Source organism: Gossypium raimondii, chromosome 8 (assembly GCF_025698545.1).
Source record: "Gossypium raimondii isolate GPD5lz chromosome 8, ASM2569854v1, whole genome shotgun sequence".
Lineage (NCBI taxonomy): Eukaryota > Viridiplantae > Streptophyta > Magnoliopsida > Malvales > Malvaceae > Gossypium > Gossypium raimondii.
The window spans coordinates 55,362,947-55,389,882 of NC_068572.1; the positions used below are offsets into that span (position 1 = coordinate 55,362,947).

General features: G+C 29.6%; 2 protein-coding genes across 2 annotated transcripts; one reads left to right on the forward strand and one right to left on the reverse strand.

Moving 5' to 3' along the window:
* The first annotated feature begins 1,400 nt into the window (after positions 1 to 1,400).
* On the forward strand, positions 1,401 to 3,194 carry LOC105792269 (hypothetical protein). Its single transcript, XM_012620763.2, has 2 exons — positions 1,401 to 1,733; positions 2,865 to 3,194. Exons 1-2 carry the CDS (start codon positions 1,468 to 1,470, stop codon positions 2,953 to 2,955), a joined length of 357 nt encoding a protein of 118 aa, XP_012476217.1. The 5' UTR covers positions 1,401 to 1,467; the 3' UTR covers positions 2,956 to 3,194.
* An 11,561-nt stretch (positions 3,195 to 14,755) lies between these two features.
* LOC105792266 (type I inositol polyphosphate 5-phosphatase 4) lies at positions 14,756 to 18,059 on the reverse strand. Its single transcript, XM_012620757.2, has 12 exons — positions 17,851 to 18,059; positions 17,650 to 17,737; positions 17,454 to 17,528; positions 17,304 to 17,358; positions 17,114 to 17,218; positions 16,520 to 16,988; positions 16,253 to 16,446; positions 16,049 to 16,157; positions 15,793 to 15,941; positions 15,409 to 15,687; positions 15,190 to 15,297; positions 14,756 to 15,104 (listed from the first exon to the last, which is right to left on the reverse strand). Exons 1-10 carry the CDS (start codon positions 18,040 to 18,042, stop codon positions 15,492 to 15,494), a joined length of 1,632 nt encoding a protein of 543 aa, XP_012476211.2. The 5' UTR covers positions 18,043 to 18,059; the 3' UTR covers positions 14,756 to 15,104; positions 15,190 to 15,297; positions 15,409 to 15,491.
* Positions 18,060 to 26,936: the final 8,877 nt, after the last annotated feature.

Sequence of the window (26,936 nt, forward strand, 5' to 3'; positions counted from 1 at the left end):
TATATGGTTTGCTTAAGGAGAAAACCAAGGGAGATTCAACCAATAGAGAAGAGAGAGAAAAATAAAATAAAAGAGAATAGAAGAAAAGCAATGAAGAAACGATGGTCACAAGTGGAGGAAGGGGGAGGAAAAAGGGTGGCACAACAATGGTCAAAACTAGGGTTTTAGGGGGCGGCACAATGAAGAGGATGGAGGAAATAATTGAGAAAATGAGGGAAGAGGAAAGGGGGGGACGACAAAGAGATGAGCAAGTGAGGCTAAAAAGAAAAAGAAATGCACAATAAATACTAGGGTTAAAAGCAAAATTACAAAAGATAAAAATTATGTGACGGAAGGAAATCGAACTCAAGTTTGAAGAATTAATTCATTAATCCTTAACAATCAAACTAAAACTCATTTATTAATTAATGTGTAAAGATAACAATAAAATCGGGGCATGACATTGACACTTAATGTTTTATATTTCTTTTACCAATTTTGCTCTTATTCTTTTTTCGTTAAATTTATCATTTATTCTTTTAGAAAAAGTTAAATTTGGTCATCATTACTATCTTTTTTAAACAAAAGTAGTTAAACATGTTTACCTACATCAAATTCGGTGTACTTTCATGCTAATTTTAATGATTTTTTTATATATGTATATTTTGAATTTTAGTTTTTGAATCTTTTATAAATTTTAATTAGTGCAATATCAACATGAAGTACACGTAGATTGTTATACGAGTTGCCATGCAAATATTACTTAGAAAAAGTGATTTGACCTTTTAATAGGTCAATGATCAAATTTAAGTTGAAAAGAATAATGACTAAATTGACAAAATATGTAAATGTCGAGAGTTAAATTTAGGAATATGCTTCTTTTTTAATTTTGTTTTATCTTTTGAAGAGTACTAACACGTAAAATAAAATCAAAGTACAAATGCATATCAAAGTAACCACAAGTATCAAACTCTTATAAACGGACTATCTGAATAACCACGAAGTAAAATCAAACTAGTACAACATAAACAAACAAAGATTTACCACAATCCAGATCAAAACCAATACATTAGACTAAAACCTACACATGACTTCTGCACATTATAAGTGATTAATTCTTTTTAAAAATTAATTAAATCATTAGTTAATTATTAAAATGCTTTTATAACTTAATTATTAGCTTTGATGTACAATAAATACTAAATAGTAAAGTTTTGTTAAAAAATTTAATTATTTTTTAATGTGGCATTATGAAATAAATATATATTAGATTAAAATTTTAAATTATGAAAAAGTATAGGGACTTGTGTGCATTTTAACAAGATATATATCAAAGAAATTTTCTGGTTGGGCCGTTAACTGGGACCACAGTACCCTATATAAACCCACCCATCGCCAAATAGCAAACAGTCTCAGCTAGCTTTTGCTGCGAATTAACCCTAAAAATCCCCTAAAAAACTAAAAAAAAATAAAATTCGAAGATCAAACATGAAGCGATCACGCTCCAGTAGCTTTGGCAATATCCGAGTACTTAAATCTCCGCCACCCACTGCTTTTGGCTTTCAATGGAATACACGCGCTAACGCTACCGTAATCTCCGTCCACGCGCCGCCCAAGGCCCGGGAAATGACAAAGGTGGGGATTCTGGCCGTTTCGGCGCCAAAATTGGCTGTTTGGCAAGAGAGTTACTTTTTGGATAATTGCTTCCTTTGCAAGAAGGGGCTACGCCAAAATGATATAAGATTTATGTACGGGTATGTTCGATTATGGCTCTTCGCTTTTTATTTTTAATTATTGTTACTAATAATCTTTTTAGTTTCATAATCAGTTAATTGTTGGGTGCCATTGACTGATACTTGATTGGCTGCTAGGAAAATAAAAAGCTGGAAATTGAATCTTTTCTCCTTTTTGCTTTTATTATCTGAGAATCAATCATTTTCATGAAGGTTCTTCTTTGGTTAATTCTTTAATTCTTAATTGCTGAAAGTTCTTCTTATGCCTGTGTTTGTTAATCCTTTAATTGCGGCATTTTAAACAGATAGTTAATGAAGGCGTATATTTTTCTTTTAATTTTTAATTATAATTTACCATTTTAGGCATCTTACCCTTTTAAAAAATGAAGAATTAAAGTTTAGGTTAATATGCTAATAAGTCCTTCAAGTTTGTCACTTTATTTAAACAACCCATTATACTTTGATTACGTCCTATCAAGCCTTTTAAAGTTTAATTGGTATTCAAAAGTGTAAGGGCTTATTTGAATAAATTAACAAAGTTCAGGGGTTTATTTTGTATATTAGCCTAAAATTTATTATTTTACTCATCTCTAGATAGGTGTAATTGAGACACTGATACTAGCAAACTACTCTAGTTCGACAGAAAAAAAATTGAACTTGATTTAGTAGTTATCGAGTCAAGCTCGAGTTTGAGTAGTTCAAGCTATCGATCGAGCTGAATTCAAATTTAGTAATACTCAGCTCAAAAGATTTGCAAGCCTTATCCAATTTTTCATTTTTAATATATAATAAATATTATATATATTATTATCTTTAATATATATTATTATCTTTAAGCTTAATTATCAAGTCGAGCTCAAACTTAAATACATGCGTTATATGTGAGTTGAATTGAGCTCAATTTTGATATTGTGTACAAAAACTAATAAGTGAATTTAATCTAGCTCAAGCTTGAGTAGCTCAATTGTATCTCTTTAATTGAGCTTGACAAGGGTGGAGTCCCCTCCCACAAAAAAAATTGTCTATCAATACCTAAATTTTTTATTTATTCCTGACTCCAAATTTCTAAGTAAATTATTATTGGCATTTATGAACACACCATTGTGATATTTTGGGTAATGGATTGAATTTTGTTTTACATAACAAATGCAGTGACTTTCGTGCGTTTTGCTCCATTGAATGCCGCCATAAGCAAATCACTGAAGATGCAGAAAAGGAGAAAGCTTCAAAAGAAATTGACTGAAACAAAGCAAAAACCCGATCTGAACTTGCCACCTAGTACTTAACTTGAAAAAGAGAACATGTATTTTCGTCATGTTATTGGTTTCAGTAACTTTTTCTTTTTGGTAGTGCATATAGCTTGTCAAATTTTCAAGATAGGCATATGCATTTTTATGTAAATGGTTGGTTGACCTATAAAATCTGCCTTTGTACAGTTTTGCATTAGATGAATTTAAAAAGAAAAAAATCTAGGTGATTGAGGATTGGACATCTTGTTTCAACTTATTTTAATTTTTTTTCAAAATTATTGGGGTTAACATTTTTTATATTATGAAAGTGTTTGATCTATATATATATATATAAAGTTTAAGAAAGTGTTTATTACTCCTTTCATTCATCTATGGAGCTTTCAGTATTTGAATTAGATTTTATATTAATGAAATATTTTAGGTATTTGATTTTTTTTCAATTTAACATGAGTTTTCTTTTAATTTTTTCAAAAGCTCGGATGACAAATATTTATTAGGCTTATGATGCCATTTGGTCTAAGTATCAAATTGAAATTTGAAGTTAAATTTTATGTACCAATTTGAGAAGAAAAAACCTTACATACCAAACAATAAATTAAATTGTTTACTTATTTACACCAAAAATGAATTAACATTGCTTTTTATTTCATATTATGCTATATCAACAAGAATTCTAGTGTGCAGAACTGAACATTTTCATTTTCATAGTTTGAAGCTACCCCTAGTATATTTGCTTTGTTCAGTTGGAATTAAATTCTAAAAATAGAATCAATAAGAATGGACTTAACAACCCAAAATTATAGATCATGTCCATTTATTAATAAATAGAAGACTTAGCTGTAAACTGGGCTGACTGGTTCGCATGGCCCAGTCAGCTTAGCCCATTTTATATTAGTTTTGAGTTTATATTTTTTTATTTTGAAATAAATAAATAAGATATTATGTTAATTTTTATAATTAAAATTATTGGGCAGGTGTTACGAGCTGCAAGCTTAAGTAACCGTGCAGCATTAGGCTCGGAACGGTTGATGGTCTAATAAATGCATTAGAGAAATCGAATCAATCGTTTTCATGAAGGTTTTTTTTTCTTTCTTTTTTGTTAATTCTGTAATTCTTAGTTGCAGAAATTTCCTTTAATTGCGGCATTTTAAACGGATAGTTTAATGAAGGATTATATTTTTCTTTTAATTTTAATTATTAATTAAAGTTTAGGTTAATATAATAAGTCCTTCAAATTTTTGTCACTTTATTTAAACAAGCCATTCCACTTTCATTACATCCTATTAAGCCTTTTAAAGTTTAATTGGTTTTCAAATGTATAAGGGCTTATTTGAATAAATTTACAAAGTTAAAAGGGTTTATTTTGTACATTAGCCTAAAATTTATTATTTACTATCTCTTCGAGATGTAATTGAGACACCTATGCTTGTAAACTACTCAAGTTTGATTCGAAAAGAAACTTGAACTTGATTTAATAATTATCGAGCCGAGTTCGAGTTTGAGTAGTTCAAGCTATCAGTTGAGCTAAATTTAAGTTTAGTAATATCCTTGATCGATACCATGTTTGTTTATATCATCTTTTTGCTTATAGTTAGGGGTGTTCATGGTTCGGTTAAAACTAAATTAACTGATCGAACTAACCTAATTCGGTTAATCGGTCGATGGTCGAATTTAGTTCGGTCAGAGATCGGTTAATGATTTTTTGAAACTTCTGTTATCGGTTAATTCAATTCGAAACCGGGTAATTAACAGAATTAACCAATTAACCGAAATATTTGTTGTTTTCAAGACTTATATAGTGTTTGGTTGTTAACTTTCAAGACTTACGTAGTGTTTCTAATGTCTTATTTGTTGTTTTCACCTCCATTTAAAGTTTTTTTAACTATCAAATAAAAGAAAATAAACATTAGTAATGTATTTTTTTATATGTTTTATACTTATTTTAACCTAAAGACAATAACATATAAATTTTGATTAATTCGGTTAACTGACAAAATTAACCAAAATATTTCGATTTTGTTAATGTATTTGAAAAATACTTCAGTTTGGTTAACAGTTAAAGACTTTTACATTTCAAGTAATTTGATTAATAGTAATTCAGTCCAGACATTAATCGAACCGACCGTTTAAACACCCCTACTTATAGTCTCCCATACGGTACCATACTTTTTGTTCAGTTCGAACTAGTTTCTAACAACATGGTCCATTAGAATGAGCCTAACAGCCCAAATTCATTCCCATCTAATTCAACATGTCCATTTATTGATGAATACTAGACATCTTAATGGGCTGGGTTGCTCCCATGGCCTGGTGAGCCTATCTTATTTTATACCTGATTTGAGTTTATATTTTCCACTTTTGAGTTGATCTAACTCGGTCTACCTGATTTACTGTTTAGAAATAACATTATATTATTTTTATAATTAAAATTACATAAAATTTATTTTATTATTTTTAACAGTAAAATGAGTTATTAAGGCAAAATTGGGTTCGAGTTCGAGCATATAATTATATTTTTCAAAATTGGACATTAACTTAACTCGATTCATGAACATTTTTACTGCATACAAGGTAACGAATAAAATTAACTTAATGAAACTTTTTTAAAATATAATTGTTATAAAACAATTTATATTTTTATAATTGTTGAAGTTATAAGAGATTATATAAACATATTTATTAATCCATCCCGATAAGAAACATGCATCGTCATCAATAACAATAATAATAATTGGTATGTATCGATATCTGTTTATTTTGTGTACTGATTCAATTTTATTAATATGTGTGAAAAATATTTAATATATGATGATATTTGTAAATATCAAATGAATGAGATTGAATAATTTTGAAAATAAAATATCCATAAATTATATAAAATATCCAGTGACTTAATTTCACAAATAAAATATCATCATTCACATATACAAAAAAAAAACTCATCAATTATATAAAAGATTAGTCGGAATTTATTTATTTATTTATTTATCACTTTCCTATTTTTAAAGTTTAAAAGGTAAAAATTGATTTTTTTTTTGAACCTTATTCATGTACAAGTTGATGCAAATTATTATAGCTAGTACAACTGTAGTTGGGTAGAACAAATCGATGAGATTGGTACAAGTCATATTTTTCATCGTTGTAAAAGAGAGATTTTGACATTTTTATTTTTTATCAGAATAGTGCGCACTGACAACACGGTCGTAATCGATACAAAATTAACTACATAGTTTATTCACTCAAGTCTAACTATATATTTGGATTACTAATAATAAAGGGAACTAAAGAAGAGAATGTATATGTATCTATTTGGGTTACTAAGGGTGGGTTTGGATGTGCGGTACGTTTACCTGCGGTTAATGTAAAAACAGCGGTGGTGGTGAGATTAGATACTGTAGCGTGAGACCAAAAAGAAAGCTAAACGCACTGCACCGCACCTCACCGCTAGACCTGTTCATGAGTTGGGCCACCTGTCCCGACCCGAAGGCCTGCCCAAAATGTGGGAGGTTTTGGGCAAAAATATAGGTTCATTTTACTATTTTACTACCATTTTACTATTATGTTGCTACTATTTTGTTGTTATTGTTCGGTATACATATTTTTTAAAATTTATTTTCAATTTGTTGAGAAATATTTATTTTGATGTTTTTAGTATTTTTGATAAATTATTTATTTTTTAAAATTATATAAAAATTAATATAAAAATTAATATGGGCCAACCGGGTCGAGCCCGAGTTTTAACATTTTTATTCGGTTTGGGTTTGGGCTAAATTTTAGGCCTATTTTTCTGGCTGGCCCTGGGCCTAGAAAACAGGCCTAAATTTTTAGTTGAGTCTGGCCCGGCTCATGCACACCTCTACTCACCGCCCATCAAGACCCACCTAAATCTAATAAAGGAAAGGTGTAATATTAACTTTAGCCATGACCTTTGGCTTGGTTGTTGACGATCTTTAGCCATCGATAATTCGTTTTTTAGCCGATTTAACTATTCGTATTGATTCACGCTTCAACAAATTTAATATCATTCTCCAATCTACTGTCCCAATAATTCTCCATCTAATTGATCTGATCTAATTCAAACATCAACTCAAAACATTATAGTTTCTTTTCCTTGATTGTTGGCTTTCTTTTATCTCCATATCTTTTAACCCTATGTTTAGACTTAGCTTAGCTTTCGCTCACCATCTTCCTATACCATACCTTCTTTCAAATACGCAGATACATACACTTTCCTTCTTTCCATAGATAGGGTGAACCCAAGATTCTTAGAAACCCAGAATCAAGTCCATCAGCAATACCAAAGAAAACAAGCTTTTCACTGTAGCCAAAAAGACAACAAAGGGACCAAACAGAAAGAAGTGTAGAGTTAGTGAAAGAGATCAGCACATGGACATTCCATAAATAAACGACCGTGACACCAGTGTCACCACGCCAACGAATATCATATTTTGCGGCCTCATTGACAAATAGTGTGTGCCTTGCTTTGCTTTTTCTCTGTGTCTGTCTTGCTTGGTTTTTCAGTACTGGTCACTGAGTGATTTACTGACAGCCTTGTTTAACAAGTAAACATTCTTGTGTCACAAAGTACTGTTTTAATATGACATCATTTCAAAATCTAATCCATGTCTTAATTTGGTACCTTCCACGCTTTGTCAATGTAAAAGCCTTAATCCCACTCTACTTCAAATTGTAGTTGCTCCCCATATCAATCGTAGGTAGAATGATGTAAGGCCAATTCAATTTTTATATTATTAAAAATTTAAATTAAATTAAATTAGAATTAATATTTATTATTTAATATGGTTAATTATTTTTAAATTTTTATGATTTTGTAAATGAAATATTTTATTTAGAATTAAATTGTAATTAGAAAAATAAATTTCATGACATTTTTATATAATAAATGTTAAATATGTTATAATTTGAACTTAATTTCTTATTTTTAATTGTAAAGAAACTAAATTAATTTATTTAATAATAAAAGATTAATTTAATCTAATTATTATAATACGAGGACCTTCCAAATATTTTAACCCTTTTCCCACCTACGTTTGTCTTTATTTATGAGGGGATGTGTTTGATTGTTGGCTTCGAGTTTCAGCTTTTGCATTATGCATGCAAAGCCTATAAATGCGTCAACTTGTAAGTTATAAGTTTTGGATGAGAGGCGCATTTATCTTATTATAAAAATAATAGTAATAGTGAGATTTGATATTATAATAATATTATAGGGTGAGACAAAAAATAAATTAAACGCACCGCATCGTATCCCACCGCTCATCCAAACTTATCCATAGCCTGTATTTAATTACATCGGTGTTCTCCCATTTTTTTTCTTTTGATTTTTCTTTTTAATGATATTTAGTTTTAAAAACTATATTTCAAAATACATTAAAAGACAATCTTAAAACTTAAAACACCTAACCAACTTCATTTTAAATTTTAAAATTATCATTTTAATTATTTAAAAATAAAATCAATCTCTTTACTTAACCTTTAAATATTTTTAATAGATTTCATTTTTGAAGAAACTATCCAATGAGTAACCAAACTCCCTCTCGCAGCAATTGACAAGCCTCAAAACATTCCCACCACCCTACTATCACTAAACTCCATCAGAACCTTCAACCATTACCTCCAATATCATAGCCACCACATCATTATACTGAACCCATTTTCTCATTGTCGAACCACCAACACCACATCACCATCAGGCCCCTAAACCGAGAGACACCCCAGCAGTCACCATCAACTCTCAGCTCACTATACACCACGTCACTGAAACAACCCACAAAAAGACTAGCAATAAACAATTGTTAATAACTAAAAAATATAAATTAGATACTAAAAAAGATAGGGGGAGGAGAACTGATCGGTGCCCTTATTTGTACTGGAGAACGGTCATCAGCTTGAACGGAGAATACCGTCGAAAGAACGAAAGACGACGGTGCACGGACAACGACCATTGAGAAGCAGTGGTGTTTATGAGAAAACAATCAGGTAAGAGACGGAGAAGAGCCGATTGTCGGCAGCTTGAACGACCAAAAGTGTTTCTGAGCTAAACTAACCCTAATCCTATTAAAATGTTGATTGTGATTATTACTTTTGCTATTCTATATTATATATTGCCATCATTATATCTTGATTTCCGCCATTACTATTAGGATTTTTAAACTTATTTATTTGATATATGGTTGAGTAATGTTTTCTCGTTTTATACATGTTCTTATTGTTATTATTACAGTTTATAATAGGGCTTACTGTTTTGTGTCGGCCTTTGGGCTGATGGTACCGATATTTTTTGTCCATGATGCCAACATTCTCAAAATCATTTTATTTATGAAATTTTAAAAGTTGTACAAAAAAATTTAACAAAAAAATATAATATATTTTAATAAATACAACCACATAAACATGATTATTGTAAAAATTAAAAGGAATAAAAATATATATTGTACGTTTTTCTTTTTAATAAAGATAGCTTTATTAATTGTATATGATTGTGTTAAATACCGTAAAATTTATGTTTTTAATAGATTTTAAGATAATTTTTGAATTTCTCTGATTTTATTATAATTCATGTGAAATGAAAATTTTCTTCTAGTTCTGATTAGTTATATGAATTTTATATTAATACTTATAGAATTGAGTTTTAAAAAATAAAACAAAATTAAAACATTTAGTATACATAAATTTCAAAATAAAAATTAATAGATTCCATAAACATATTTTCATATATGTTTAATACAGAAAATTGGATAGAGCATATAACAACAATTTAAGATAGTATTTTATAAATAAAATATTGAATTAAAAATATATAAAATAAAATTAAAATGACTTGAATTTATTTATAGTATTAATTATAAAATTATAAAATATGATTTTAATATATTTTAATTTATATAAATATTTATCATTCATTTACTCATGCCTTAATGGCCCAATTTCTCGAACATGGATTGAAATTTCAGTCTAATTTAGCCTCAGGTAGCCCAAAGTGGCAGGGATTAAATGCAAGGGGATCATAAATGTACATTAACTTAGCTCTTTTTTTTTTTTAATTCTACCTAATTAAATTTAAAATTAAATCCGATTTAACTCTTAAAATATATATTTAGGTTGTTAAAACTTTTTACAAATTTTAAATTTAATTATTCTATTTTCTTCAATAATTTTTATTTTTTTACTTATCGAATTTAAAAATTTAATTATAATTAACATAATTAAAACCTTTCTATTAAATTTAACATTATTTTATTTTATTTTAAAATATCGCATCAACAAATTTAATAAAAAAATTAATGGAATTTGCGTTGAAAATACCATATATGCCCTTGTACTAAAGTCATATTGCATTTTCCTCTCTACTAAAAAAATAAGCAAATTAATCTCTATATGTCAGATAGGGCTGTAAATGAACTGAGGTTGAACGAACAAATCTCTATTCATGTCCGTTTGTTTATTTTTAAGCTTGTTCTTGTTTAATTTGTATTCATTAAGAATTTCAAATTTTTGTTCATGTTCGTTTATTTAATGTTCACGAACATATTCATTGAACTTAATTGAACATGTTCACGAACAATGTTAATAAACAATAAACAAACAAACAATAAATAAATACACACATATATTGTTTAGATATAAAATAGTCAAATATAAATATTAATAATTATATTATAAATGAAAAAATACAAACCAAAATAATTTTATTAATATATGCAAATGGAACAATAAATGAGTTTTAAGATAATTTTATTAATATATACTAATGAAATTTTCATAAAAAATATCATTAATAAATAAATGAGTCATAAACAAGCTTATAAAAGAGCTTGTTCGTGAACATAAACGAACTGAACACACCTCTGTTCTTGTTCGTTCGTTTATTAAACAAGCATAAAAATTTTGTTCACACTCGTTTATTTAGCTTAATAAACGAACATAAATGAATATTATACGAACGGTTCACGAACAATTCATCGAACATTTTGTTCATTTACACCCTTAATGTCAGATCAAAGAGCAAACTAGTATTTCTATTAAAATGTTTATCAATTTTTACTGTTAAAAACGAGCCTATGTATGTTAATATGAGGTACATATGACACGCCATACGTCAATGTCTAATTGTTCTATTAGCTACACCAATTTTTAACAATACAAATAAAAAAAATTTAACAAAAATAATAAATTAACTTTTTAATCTAGGATTAAATTACTATTTTTAGGTATACCGAGAGAATTTCCCCTTAGTCTCTCAATTGGCTGACGTCATGTGTCCATCACGTGCCAGAGATAACATTATTATTAGAGCATGGGTAAATAAGCAAAACCGGTACGGGTTGACTCAGAGTCATGAGTTCGTCACTCGTGCTTTTATGTCCCTCCAAAGTTGACGTTTGAAATAAATTATATATTTTTATTTTAATAAAACGTGAAGGTGTCAAGCTTTGTAAGGTGCCATCTGTTCCCCTATATCCAGCAAAACTTAAAGATGTTTGGTCTAATAGTGGTTTTAGTCCCTATACTATTCTAAATTTTGAGATTTATTTCCTTTTTAAGATAAAGTAACATTTAATCCCTAAACTTATCAACTTTTCTAACCATGGTTCGTTTACATTTTTTTTACTACATTAGTCTGGGGCTAATTTGGACCAAAAAAAAATCAAGGGCCACGTTAAAAAAAAGTTACTAAGTTCAAGGAATAAATGTTGCTTTGTCTCTTATTTGTCTAAGATCCTTTGGTATCAAATAGCAACATTAGGTCTTGATTAGAGGTGAAGTCAAAAATTTTGTTTAAGGGGCTGAGATAAAATTATAAATTTTAGGGGAAAAGCTAAAAATATTGTGTTATAAAATACTTAAATTAAAATATTTATTTTTTAGAAGGGATAAAATTTGAATTTTTCATTTAATTAAAGGTTTAAAATACTTAAATTTAATGTTTGACATTTTTGAGGGCCTAAAATAACAATTATACCATTTGGCTGAGGGGCTGAGGGGCTGAGGCCGTTGTCCCCTCTAGCTAGCCCTTACCCCTGACTAAATCTGAAGTTGAGCTATGTCGGATCTCTAAACAAGGGACAAATTCTCTTACTATTGTTTTCTCAATCTGCAAAACTCGAATCTAAGATTTTACTTAAATAACATTGAGTGATCTTTACCATTCACTCAAATGGACCTTGGTATTCCTCTAGCTTATTTTAACATAATTTGATCATTCTATTTTTATCTGTTATTAGTGTGTACAAAATTATAACACTTATGATGAACGAATCTTTTATTGTTATTCAATCGTGCAATGATGATCATGTAAAGATCTAATTAACAATGTTCAATTCATAATAAATTTTATATGTCATCCTAATATTTAAGTCTATTTAAAAAAATCATATCATCGCTTTAATGGTAGCACTTCATATTGTTATTGATTTGTTCGTATTAATAATATAATAAAATTGAGGGATTAAATCATGCAAAATTCAAGAGAGAGATGTTCCACAATTTATCAATGGTTACTTTTTGAAATTTTGAAATGTTCTTTTATTTTCGATAATTCAAGTCCAATTGTTTTTTTTATTTGTTAGTATGATATTCTGAAATAAATGAAAAACTCACTTGATAGCCATGTAATTAAAAAACGAAGTTATAATTAACCTAAATTTAACTAAAAAATACAATGTTAACAATTTAACTTGAATTTTAAAATCTAAAAAGTAAAGAGACTAAATTCTAAAATTCTTAAAAGCTGAGTGACTTACCGTCAATTATCAAATGGATTAGCATGGAATTCAAGTATCTAAGACGGTGAAAAAGATGTTTTAAAGACAAATTAATCATCAATGTTTGAATTCAACGTCAAATTAATTTTGATTAATTACCAATAATTTAATTAAAACATCTATGTTTTAATCACAAAAAATTAAAATATTTTTTAAAAGGAAATAAAAAGGTGAAATTGACAAATTTAGGTGACTAAACTAAAGAAAAAAAATCTGCAAATGGTGAGAATAGTTGGTCCCTAAGTATAGCATTCCATGTGAATCCTCGTAAATATATAATTATTTTAATATTTTAATTTTAAAATTTTAATCAAAGTTTTCGGCTGTTAATGGGGAGCACTGTTAAGCTAATTAACATGACAACATGAGCTTTAAAAAAAACATTAAAAAATGGAAAGTTTTTAAGGAACCATTAAAACCATGTCCAAATGTTCCAATAATTTATAAGACATGTTCAAGTTGCCTATACCGTCCAAATTTATAATGGTGGCTAGTGAAATAATTTAAGGCATAATTAGGGAAATTTTAATGATGAATTACTGCTTAATTCATGCACTAATTTTTTGGGTTTGTTTTTTCAAGGTTGATTGATTTGATAGTAAAATGTTAAAAATATTTTAGTGAAGATGAAAACAACTTTTGAAAACAATACAATGCATGTAGTAGTTTAGGGTTTAGGGTTTAGACCCTAAAACAAAATCATTGGAAATAATTTGGTTAAATCTACAAATTGATGGGTTTAAGATTTGCATATTAGTTCAACGAGAAAATACCTAACCTAACACTTGCAACAAAAACAATCATTGAAACTACATTATTGGAGAGGCAACTCAAGTGTATATATGAAAGGGTTAAATTATTATTTAGGGTTTGAATTTGATAATTATTTTATTGGGGCTTGAATTGTTTTTTGGTTCAAATTAGATCCTAAATCTTGGGTGAAGCTAGAAAACTTATATTGGGAGGGGTTAAAATTAAATTGTAAATTTTATATAGTAAAAATACAATTTCATAATTTTAATAGTCTATATCTTTATAATTTTAAAAGTTTAAATCAAAATTATTATTTTGGGGTCAAAGTGTAATTTTATCATTATCAAGTTAAAATTTTATAAATTATAAAATGACCTAAATAGAAAATTTTCCATTTTAGGAGTAAGGGCCCCTACCAGCCCCTCTAGCTTCACCATTGTCTTTAACTTAACAATTGTTCCCACGTTGAGAGCATAAACTAAAGAATTGTTTCCGTTATTGGTACTTGACTTTTTTTCAAGTTAATCCCCGGATTAACTTATTTTACATTTCAAACTTATTGTCCATTATTTTTATTTAATTTTATCTTTCTGTTTCTATTTCACTTTAGTGCTAATGCTATGCACGTTAAGAGAACCGTGGCCTCAAAAGCTTCAACTCTAGGGTTTCAACTTTTTATACATTTTATAAAATTTTAAAAATAGTTCTGATTTATCCAATTTTTAAGCTAAATTATAAGAAGATGATAAAACCCTAACAATAACTATATTTAAAAAATTACTTATGTAGAATTATGGAAGGTGTGAGTACTCGAAATATGGACAACTATGCTTAAAACATGATAACCAATATATGAAGATGCCACTTGGCTGAATTTGAACACGACTTCATTTTTCATTAACGAAATTGAAAAATATCTTTCCACTTTGGTTCGTCCCCAAAATAGGAACTCTCCAGTACTTCATCACTCTCCTTTAGATTGCGTTTACAACACGATAAAAATTAACTCCAAGAGTGAAACCCACGCGCACTTACTACAGATCAGAACAAAGAAAGGCACTGTGGTTCGGAAAAACTAGAGAGCAGATTAAGATTTGACAAAACTCACAAAAGCAGTTGCCTTACGCGCGCAGTGATTCACTTTCGGTTTTTTATTAGGTTTAACTTCGTTCTCAGTCCCTGTACTCTTTAAACCTTTTTAATTTAATCCTTGTGCTTTTTTAATAAAAGTAATCCTTCTCTTAATTCCAATAAATTTAAAAATAAATTTTATCCATTGAACATAAAAATTTAAATGTTTACAATCGAATCCCCAGGCATTTATACATCTTCCCAAAAATGGAAAAAAAATTACAATTGAATCCATTCTCTTTCTCTCACTTTTTCCCCTCTTCAAGAGAAAAAGAAAAAATACATTAAAAAGCCCTCTGATTCTTCTTCTTCTTATTTTGCTGGTGTAAGTTGTTTCAATGGAATTTCGTCATGAAACAGACACGTCCTTGTAAATTATTGTTCTGCCATGGATGGCTTTTCGAAAAAGCTGTATTTACAATTTTGGCTGTTGGGAAATACAAACTTTTTGTTGTTGTGAAGCCAATTTTACCCTGAAAAACAATTTTTTTTGCAGATGTAAGTTTATTGACAAAAATATACAACCTTGTACCTAAATGAAATTTTGGAAGAACCAACCTTGTTTTTCTTCGAACAATGATCGATAAGACAGTATATGTCTTTATCGCCACCATTGTCTGGTTTTCATGCACCACTGCCCCACTTGTAAAAAAATGGGGGACCAATCTGTAAAAATTAAGAATAAGAACAATAAAGAGATTTTTCTCAATTTGAAAGAAAACAGATTCTAACAGGGGAAAAAAACAGCAACAGTTACCGAAATGATTTGAATTTTACCTGATAGATCGAGAGAAATCAGGGTTCGATTTCGAAATGAATTACAGGTCCTTGATGAGAGCTTTAGTGTGCTATAAACCGATTTAATGTGGTAACAGCTCTTCAACCTCGATCCTGGTTCCGGAACAACTCATACTTTTCCGAATTCGACTACGATTAATCGATTCAACCTTGGCGGAAAATACACTGTAAACAGGCCTATGATCGGAGAATTTGGACTCCCCTCGAACATAGGATAACTGATACAGACCTGTTCCGTACCATAGTATCCGATCACACCTTCACGAATATTGGTTAATTAGCTTTTTGTATGAAAGCAAAATCATTCGACAATGTATCGGAAACTCGATTATTACGAAGTACTAGGTAACCACAGAGATTTACCATGCCGGGGTTCTTCGTTTCTCCTTTGGGTGTCTAACTTCCACGGCGTATCTGTCGGAATTGTATGAATACTTGTATGTGGGAGGGAAATATATTTTTCCTTCACTCCATCCCTCGAAAACTCGGCCTTGCCTCTGCTCAATCCGAAGCTGAAAAACGACCAACGCATTTCAGATTCTCATGTAGGCACTTTAAGAACAAAAGATATATCTATGTATGTATATACGGAATCAATCAAGAAAGGGTATGAACATGCCTGATCATTCTCTAACAGTGCTTTCCAATCGCGCATCTCGACTAGAGCCTTTGCATATCCGTATGAAAGAGCAATCCGATAATTCAAATCCCCAAGCCATATAATACGACTGTGCCAAGACATCGAAAAGTTAGAGTTTTATGGTTATCTTAATCCAACAAGAATGAACAAGAGTCGAAATTAAACATATATACGAAGGCTTACTCATGGTCTAGAATCGTTTGCGGAGATTTCTCATCTTTCACGCCATGAACCCTGGGAAACCTCGTTTTTTTAAGGATCTCCATAACATCGGAGTTTCTTCGAAGCTCGTCACCGTCCTTTTGTCCCGAGGTTAAGTGACTACACACGAAGCAAAAGCTGGTTTGATGCAAAGACATGCTAATTGAAATGGAGCCCTGAAAAACCACAAGAAATATGAGTATATGGCTCCTTATTTTGGAACCTAATGTTTCATAGGCAAAATTATACCTTGTTTCCGAGATAACCCATCAATCCTCGCCCGACACATGACACTTTCATGTCCCGAACATTGTCTCGAAGATCATTCTTCACCCATACGGTAAGAAATATGCCTACCATTTGCTTGCTCGCAGCCAAACAATACCTCGAATGCCCATTCTGGTTATTGGTTTCCTGCATGGCAAAAGATTCACCGAAAGACTGCATGTTCACTGGTGAATCTGTCTCGTCATCGGATTCAGAGGAACCCCATCTGGAATTAGTGTCACAATCACTAGGCCTCATGGATTGAAACGAAGTTTTCCGCCTCATTGATCCATCAAAGTCCGCATCAAGTTCCATGAGCGGGTCAGTGACCGGTCTGGTACCCGGATTACTATTCAAAGTCTTCCTAATGAGAGCTAACCATTTCCTAGCTGGACCGTTGTCTTCGGTCCCCAAAACATTACCAGCATTCAAAGGAACAATCTCTTGAAACCTTTAAAAACATATAAACCAAATAGATCAAACAACAATCAATCAACATCGTCGTCATCATCATTCGAAGTTTTCTCGAAAAATTCAAGTAATATCGAACAAAATCCAGGTTAATTTCAGACATACCCGAGTACATAAATATCAGCTGGTGGAGATGTATGAAGCCAATCTTCAAGATCCAAACAACTTGGAGGAGATTTACCAGCTACATTCCATGTTGCAACAAATACCCTACACACCACACATATACAAATAAATAAAAAAAGCACAGAAAAATAAAATCAAAATCAACAAAAATTCAAACACATATACATACCTATAATCATGTATGTCTTTAAACTGAGAATCTGAATATTTCTTGTTCAATTTCTCTACCATGATCCAAATAAACAAATTTAGAGTTATATATATGAAAATATGGTAAAAAATGAAGCAAATTAATAAAATGGAATCTCTAAATCCTAACCTGTTTTGCTTTTCTTTATATTAAAAGTCTCCCTCTTTGAGAATTTGTGTTTATGCTTCCAATCTTCATCAACACCTAAAAGAAAAAGAAAATTTATAAAGTTGTTAAATAGAACAATGCAATCTAAAATCTGGGTTTTTCTTGTTATAATAAAAAAACTCAAGAAAATAACAGAAAAAATGGTTTTTTTTTTTACCTCTATAAAGAACATCATCAGCATGAAAGTCCTGAGCTTTAGTCTTGGTATTGAACCATTTCTTGACCAATGTTTTGGGCCATGGAAGCTTTTCATTCAAAAGGAAAATAAAACACGTTTAATTAAATAAAAAATCCTTAAAAAAATCTAATAATTTACATAAAATGAGTGGCTTGTTTTAGATTAAAAAAAAAAAGAAACCTTGTTCTTCTTGGAGTTTTCAAGTCTCATTGTTTCAGAGCTTTCATATAAAAGCTTACACCCAGATTTGGAAGCAATTTTTTTTGAAGGGAAAAAACAGAGGGAGAATTGGAAAAGGAAGCAGAGAAAAAGAGAAGAAGAAGAAGTGAAGCGTGGCAGTAATGGTAGGAAATACAGAGGTTTGTAGGACATATAAAAGAGAGACAGTGACAGAGACATAGAGAGAGAGAGAGAGAGAGAGAGAAGGATTTATTTTTTATTTTTTAAAATCTTTGAGTTGGGTCTCTATTGAAACAAAAACCTCGTTCAGGGTACAGGAGAAAAAGTATCGAATCTGAAGAGAATAAAAGTATGGGTTAAATTATTATTTGGGGTCTGGATTTAGTAATTAATTCTATATTGGGGCCTGAACTCTTTTTAGATTCAAATTAGTACTTGTACTTGGTTGTTGTTTCCACGATGGAGCTTAAACTAGAAATTATTCTTACATTAGGGTTTGAACATTTTTTTATTCAAGTTAACAATTATTTTTACATTAGAGTTTGAACTCTAAGGTTTTAAAGGAAATATCAAAGTCTAACTTTGATAGAAAAAGTTGTAAGTTTTAATATGAGAACAATTGTTAAGTTCATGGACTAATTTGAACAAAAATAGTTCAAGCCTCAAAGTGAGAACAATTGTAAAATTTAGAAACAAGCTTGAAAAAATAAATTTAGATCTCAATGTAAAAATAATTACCAAGTTCAAGTTTGCACCTCAAAACGTTATTTAACCCTAAAAGCATTGTACTTACCCTCCAAAAACCCAAGACCTATGCGAAAACTAAACGGAGCAAAAGCTTTAATGTAAATATCTGCAGGTCACTCGTATAACCCAAGCTTTAATCGAGTTGAGTCAGTTTGGATCAAATTAAATCCAGAGTTTTAAAATATTTAAACAATTTTGGATTGAATAAGTTTCAAGAATTATTTTGAATTCTATTCATATTGAATTCAAGTTTATTTAAATTTAATTTGTTGACTTCTTATAATCAAACCATATTAGGTTAAGTTTTGATTCGAATAAGAATTAATGTCTAATACCCAAAACTGTACTCATTCCCCTCTTTGGTCTCTCCCAAAGGGCAAAAACAAAGGTTAAACAAACAATGAAAAATATAAATGACACACCGCGAGTGTAGTAAAAATATCATAAAGATGTGATTGATGGAAATTTCAAAGAGCAAATCGATTTTGTTTTTTTGAAAATTTTATTCATTTCTATTATTTAAAATAGGTGTGAGTAATGGAATGACTAGATAGTTATACTTGGCAAGCCACGTGTACCTCATGTTGACGTATAAGGATCAATTTTGAACGGTATAAATGGATGGAATTTTTAACAAGAGAACCAATTTACTCTTTGATCTAACATATGGGTTCTAATTTGACGATTTTTTGAGTAGATGGGACAGAATACAATCTGACTCATAATATAAGGGTCTCCATGATATTTTTACCCACCAAATGTTAGGAACCAAATTCAAACTTTAGAAACAACACTGTAAAACAGGAAATCACAACTTTTTAAAAGAATTAGTCCTTATGGACAGTAAAAAAAATTAACCAGAATCACAAATTTAGTCATTTAAAATGGGATTTTCTTAGCTTTCCTAGTATTTAAAGGGAATTTTGTTGGCAATGAAAGCTGCCATCTCCAAGATGTCCAAAAATGTTGGGTGTCTATAACTTTAGGACCATTGAAACTCCCTCAAAACCTTCATCTTTGTTGCATTATTGTAGTCAACATGTTAAATTGTAAATGCATGTTAACCAATTTGGAAGCTCTTTTTGACTCAATCTAGACTTATGTCCATTACAAAACAAAGCAATATTGTGCTTGTTTTTATTAGCTACTTGGTGCCATAAAAGCATGTTTCAAGCATAGATTAATGTGAATTCTTTTTGGTGCTTGGAGAGAGCTCCCAAAACTTAACTTTTTTTACTTGTAAATAGGATCTTGTTAGGCCATTAAGGGTCCCTAAAAAAAAATCCTAATCTAACATGCTTTCGGATAACCCATGCGACATCTTCTAGGGTTTTGTGCAACTTAAAATGAATATTCTAGTTTTTTTTTAATTTAGTACCTAAATTTAAATTATGTTAAATTTCAAGATTGAATCTTATGAAGAAAATATGTAAATTTAGATATGTTTTGTTTAATTGAATAATCATAAAACCCACATGCTACATGTGGGAGACCGTGTCTTATTTCCCTAATCAAAGCCCCTTCATTTCCCATTTCTCTAGGCTCTTACAATCTCTTTAGGTGTGTGTTTTATTTATTTGGTTAATTGAGTAGGTTAGGAAAGTATTACTAAACTAATTAAGTTGAGGGTAAAACATTGTTCCTCCAAAATAGGGACCATACAAAAGGTCTAATTCAGGTTTTAGCCCCCCTATTATGACGAAATATGCGATTTTTAATATTAGACTTTAGTTTAGCATAATTTGGTCCTCCTTCAAAATGATAAGACCTACATAGAACTTTTTTTAAGACAATCTTAATTAGTATTCATATGACATGTAAATTTATTATCGGTTGAATGTGATTAATTAGATTTAAAAGTGCGCTGATTGTGTGACTGAATAATAAAAAGAATATATACGTTACCATTTTAACGACAACAACAATGTTTATCAACTTGAATCTATTAGACATTATATAAAAATTAAAGGACTAAATCTTAAATTTGACTATAGTGGAAGGACTAAAACTATAGCGAAGGGCTTGGTCCACCATCAAACATTTAAAGGTGTCGAAGATCTGGCCGTCAAGTCATAGTTGTCGAGCCCTACGACGTGGCAACCATTAAGTATTCATGTTTCCCATCTAATCACCCATTTGTGGAAATCTCTTTTTTCCATCGTTTATCCTCTTTTATTTTTATCATCTTACCAAACTATAAATTATTTTTGCTATAGAAATATAAAAGATGTCGAATTTTATAAGTGTGGATTTGGATGGGTGGTGTGTTTACTTGCAGTTAGTATAAAAATAGTAGTGGCAGTGAGATTAAATACTGTAATAATACTGTAACGTGAGACAAAAAACAAGCTAAATGTATTACACCACACCCTATTGCTCATCCAAACCTACCTTAAATTTATATTGTGAGGGGTGCGGAGTGCCATTGCAATTAGAGTAGCTCATTAATAAAGAGGGGATAGATTTGGAGTAGTGATGGCAACCAAGGGAAGTGGGGGTACTACGTGTACCATTGCAATTAGGGTAGCTCACGAATAAATTTTAATTTGCTTACTTCGTATCTATTTTTGGGAAAAGATTCATTTACATTGGTATAAAATTAAAGTGATTTTATATGTATTCATAATTTTTTATACTATTATTATTTTAACAATCTAACTGTTAAATTTATCAAGATATTTATACTTGTCATGCACATAATTTTTAATCAATCCAATATCTCTATCTTATCCATTTAAAATATTGTTTATATATATATATATATATATATATATATATATATATATATATATATATATATACAAGGTCTAAGATCTCGGCTGGTGTGGACATTTGTTTTCTTTTTCGACATGTGGCATTTTCATTTTGTTGACATATGGTAATTCTTTATACAACCAATTTTAATCTTACATTAACTAAATAACACTCTCATAACTTACACGTATCCTATAAATAAGTGTAAATTTAATCACTCTTTTCTTAAACTTTCTCTCATAGCTCACTTCTTCACTATTTTTATTAAAAGTTAATTTTAATCCCACATTTTACATAGAATATAACAATTGGATTGTTAAAATATTAAAACTTTTAGTTGAGCAAGTAATAGTTATATAATTTTGGAGAGTTCTAGAATTAAAATAACTTAGGGTTAAGTTTAAATAATAAATATAAAGAGGAGTAATTTCATAAATATATTTAAGATAATGTGGATAAACATAACTTCCACTATTTTTCAAATTTAATTCGATCCGATCCGATCCGATTCATTTTATTTTGAATTTTAAAATGATATTAATTGTATCAAATCGAAATTTATTAGTTGTTAAAATTTTAAGGTTAATTTCTATCATAATACCTTATCCACAACCAGGTTGCCAGGTGGAATTTTTTGGGTTAAATGCCAGGTGGAAATTTAGGTGCTGTTTCAGTGTCAGAGTTATTCATTTTATTTTTAAATTTTTGAATATTAGGACAACCATTTGTTATCTACTTGTAACTGTGCTTTACTGTCACACTTAATGTACTTAATTGTGACAATTAATCAACAATGTCACCAATTTTTGAAACAAAGCCAAAGTATTTCTTTTATTTATTCATAAACCTGCAAAAAGCCCAGTAATTTAAATTAGTGCAGGCAATTTATTTAAATATTCAGACCGACCAGTCACATGAAGCTTGCAATCACCATTCTTTAATTAAATAAATAAATATATAAAACAATTTGTTTAAAAGAAATTATTTCAATCATTGTCGATAAGATGTTTTAAACTTTTTAATAAAATAATATAACACGTATTTCTTAAAATATAGTTAAAAATAAAAATTAATTTAAAAAATTACTATATGATAATTTTTTAATAGATATTTGTTATACACTAATGATCACCAACCCAAAACCCGGATAAGATGTGGGTCGCCTACCCGCGATCCGACCAAGCCCCACCAGATGGATATGTGCGAGGCATACAGTGAGAGGACATCCAGGGGAGCTCGTGATATTAACTCGCACGAGCCAATGGGAGTTCGCAATCCCAGGTCGCATATGCCCGAGGAGTTCACATGTAGGGGATCATGAGGTCTAGCAGGCGACCCAGAATAGTACACGTGTTCAATATGCTCGAGGCCTACTCAGAATGTCAGTCCTATAAATAGTGGGGTCAAATCTATGAACAGTGATAATACGTATAAATACTCGAATATTCCCTTTAATAGTACACACAAAAAATTACTCAACAATATTAAATTATATTGATGTATGTAAAACCAAACTCTTTATTTAATCACTTAATTAGACCACTATAAAATGGAAACCCTCTTTAAGTCTTCACAACTATTATTATTACAAAAGATGTCTTAACCATTATATTAATTAATTAAACTAAATTCTGATTTTTAAACATGTTTATCATTGAAATTATATTTCAACACATAAAAGATGGGAAATAAGCAATTTTATTACTAGTTAAATGAGACATATAATATTAGTGAATGATTATGCACTTAAACTCATTCGAGCTCAGTTGATGTGTGTTTATTTTATCCTTTAATTATAAATAAAATTACTTATATATTTCTTTTAATTGGAAAAGAATTTCAACTTTTGGGTATCATTTGGGAGGTAACATCCTTGCCTAAGAAAAATGTAGTGATAATCTATGTTTATTGGTTGAGCAGTAAAAATTTTAAAAAATTTTAATTAAGGAATCGAATTTGTTATTTGTGAATGAAAAGTAGAATATGTTTTCTATGTAGGGGTTTGATTCAGTTTGACTTCAAATGTTATCGGACTTAATAGATAAAAGTATCATGGAGACCCTTCTACTCTAGAAATAATAAAATTTTTATTTAATTCTTTAAAAATGATAAAGATTTAAGCTATTAAAAATTACAATGTAATTTTGGCCCCCTAAAAAATTATCTGGCCTTGCCCCTATATATGGATTAAATTTTAATAGTAAAAATAGATGAAATTTTTTATTTAACGTACAATCATTAATTAATTTATCGATAATAATTTTAACAACTGAATATCAAATACTAAAACTCAACACCACTTCATATGCATCCACATGGAGAACACAAGGTTTGGAATTGATGTCTTTAGTGGCAAAACGAATACAGGCAACAAACGAAGATGTTTTTCAATAGGAAGTTACCAAAAATAATACAACCTTTTTTCTTTTCTCGTACACCTTAATACCATGCAAGAGAAAAGAACATAAAAAGAAAGTGACATCATTTTCTTTTTCACATTGATGTGAACCCTTGAAGGTTAAATTTTAAAAATCTAAAATTTAATCTCCCTGCTTGTATTTTCATAAATTTGATTTTTTATTTTAAAATTAGGTTAATTATTAACATTGTTAAGGGTTTTTTGATTAATTTGTCGGTGTGATATTTTGAAATACAAAAAAAGTCATTTGATAGTCGTGTGACTAAAAAATAACATTATAATGAACCTAAATTTAATAAAATGATTTTAACAATGTTAAAAAATACCAATTTATTAAAATAAACATATAAAACTAAATTATAAAATGTTGCTCCACTTGTAACATATTTTAACCTATGAAGAACATATGTTTCATGTTTGTCATTGTCATTGATCCCATTATATTTTACCCCATTTCTATAGGTTTTCCCTAACCCTGGATTTGATGTATGTGCCTCCACATCAAATCATGAGTGCCACCTCATTTGTAATTTGTGAACTAAAACACCTCCATCTGGCATTCTTCTAGAGTTTACATTCAAGTTTCTAAATCATGTATTGTTGGTTCTTGTTGTTGTTTCAAGTCAATGATGTATAATTTAATTTTAAATTTCAAGGAAGAATGAAAAGAGATTTTAATTTTAAGATTGACAATCTTGTCTTCACCAAACTCATCATTAAAGATGAAGGGTAGGTTTAGATAGGGTGGATTTATTTGTAATAATTAGTGTAAAAATAGTGATGACGAAGATATAAATCATCAAAAGGAATTTTTAGTAATTTTTAAGTTTGAGTCTCAATATTCAAGTGTAATATATGGATAGCTAACCGTATGCTATGCATGATTTTTTTTATCCGTTCATTATACTTTATATTGGTTTTAATTCTACTATGTAACTAGACCTGATCATAGGTCGGGCACTCGGCTTGATGGCCCACCTGAAAAGCGGGAGAGTTTGGACAAAAATATAGGCTCAAAAAATGAGTTTAGACAAAAAATAAGACTCGTTTCTTAAACTGGCCGAGCCTCGAGTAAGTTTTTTACTCGGGCTATGTCTAGCCCGAATTTGCAAAAAGAAATTATTGTTGTTTGCTACTATTTTGCCACTGTTTTGCTGTCATTTCACTATTATATTATTACTATTTTGTTGTTATTGTTTGGATATTATATAACTATTGTTTTATTGTTAATTTTGTTGTTATTTTAGAGACATTTGCTTGTTAAGTTGGTATTATTTAAGTATAAAGATTTTTTAAAATTTATTTTCAATTTGTTGAAAAACATTTATTTTAATATTTGTAGTATATTTTTATATTAAAAAATAAAATAAAAAAATTTAATACAAGCAAGTTGGGCTGGGCTCGAGTTCTAGTATTTTTTATCTGAGTTGAACTTTGACAAAATTTTATACCCATTTTTTGGACCGGACCGAATTCACGCCTAGAAAATGAACTTAAAATTTTATTTTGATCCAACCTGAACTCGACTCAACTCAACTCATGATCAAGTCTAGATGTAATTGATTTGACACATATTTATAATAATGAATTTACTATTTGTAACAATAAAACACTAAAATCTACAAGGTGGCAAGAGATGGATGGTTGAAGGAGAAATTTACCGCTTTAACTTTTTTTCTGCAATGAAAGTTTAACACTTACCCTCATTTCAGAGATTCCATTTTAGTCTCATATGATTGTTGCTATCTTTGATTACACTTACAAAAACTTGCCCTATTTTAAAACAAAAGTTTTATCATTTTATTTCTATAACCTAAACTTCTGTTTATTTTTTTAATTATTATAAAGTAAAGGGAAGTAGATGGTTTTTTTTTTTTTTTGAGATGAAATTAGATTTTAAAATTTAGGTTTAATTATTAATATTATTAAATTTTTGTTAAATTTGTTGGTGTGATATCAGTGCTGGAGTTAGGGGGTTGGCAGGGGCTCCGACCCCCTAAAATGGAAATTTTTTCATTTCTGTCCTTTATAGTTTATAAAATTTTAAATTAGTAATGATAAAATTACACTTTGCCCCTCAAATAATAAATTTTGATTTAATCCCTTAAAATTAGAAAAATATAGACTATTAAAATTAGAGGTGATCATGGGTTGGGCTACCTGGTCCGGCCCGATGGCTCGCCTGAAAAATGGGAGAGTTCGGGTAAAAATATAGGCTCGAAATATGGGTTTGGGCAAAAAGAGAGGCCTGTTTTGAAAAAGGGCTGGGCCTTGGGTAAAACTTTTTTGGCTCGGGCCCGGCCCAAATTATATATTAAATATATATTTTTTATTTTCAATCAAATTTATATATATTTTATTTTTAATCAAATATATATTATATATTAAATATATATATTTAATATGGACCTGGCCGGGCCGGGCTCGAGCTTAGCAATTTTCTTTCGGGCCGGGCTTGGGCAAATTTTTAGGCCCATATTTCGGGTCGGGTCGGGCCTGGGCCTAGAAAATGGGCCTAAAATTTTGTCTGGGTCTGGCCCGGCTCGACCGATAATCACCTCTAATTAAAATTGTGAAATTACATTTTTACTGCCGTAAAAATATACAATTTAATTCCGGTCCTCCCAAAAAAGATTTCTGCCTCCGCCAATGTGACATTTTGAAATTTAAAAAAAACTCATTTGGTAGTAATACAGCTAAAAACAATGACGTAATAATGAACTTGAATTTAACAAAATAAATTTATTAGTGTTAACAATTGGACTTGAATTTTGAAATCTGAAAAGTAAGGAAACCAAATTCTTAAAAATAAAAGTGCATAGACTAAATTCTTAATTTATAAATAATGCAATGACTTATGACATATTTTAACCTAAAATAAAACTAAAAATATTTAATTTTTTCTAATTTTAAAATTAACTAGTCAATAAAAATAGCTCACATTACTACTTTTTTTTAAGCAATTAATCACTTGTTTTATTTTTCAATATACGATATTTTTTTGAATTTTTTTTAAAGTTCTTATCCTAAATTAATTGAAATTGAGGTGTATAATTTTATAAATTAAAGATTTTGGGTTCCTTTTAAGGATTGAAGTGGGCTGAAATGAACTTTATAAGCTTCTGGAAATGGCTAAGGAATGGGTCATCTTTGGGCTTTACTAAAA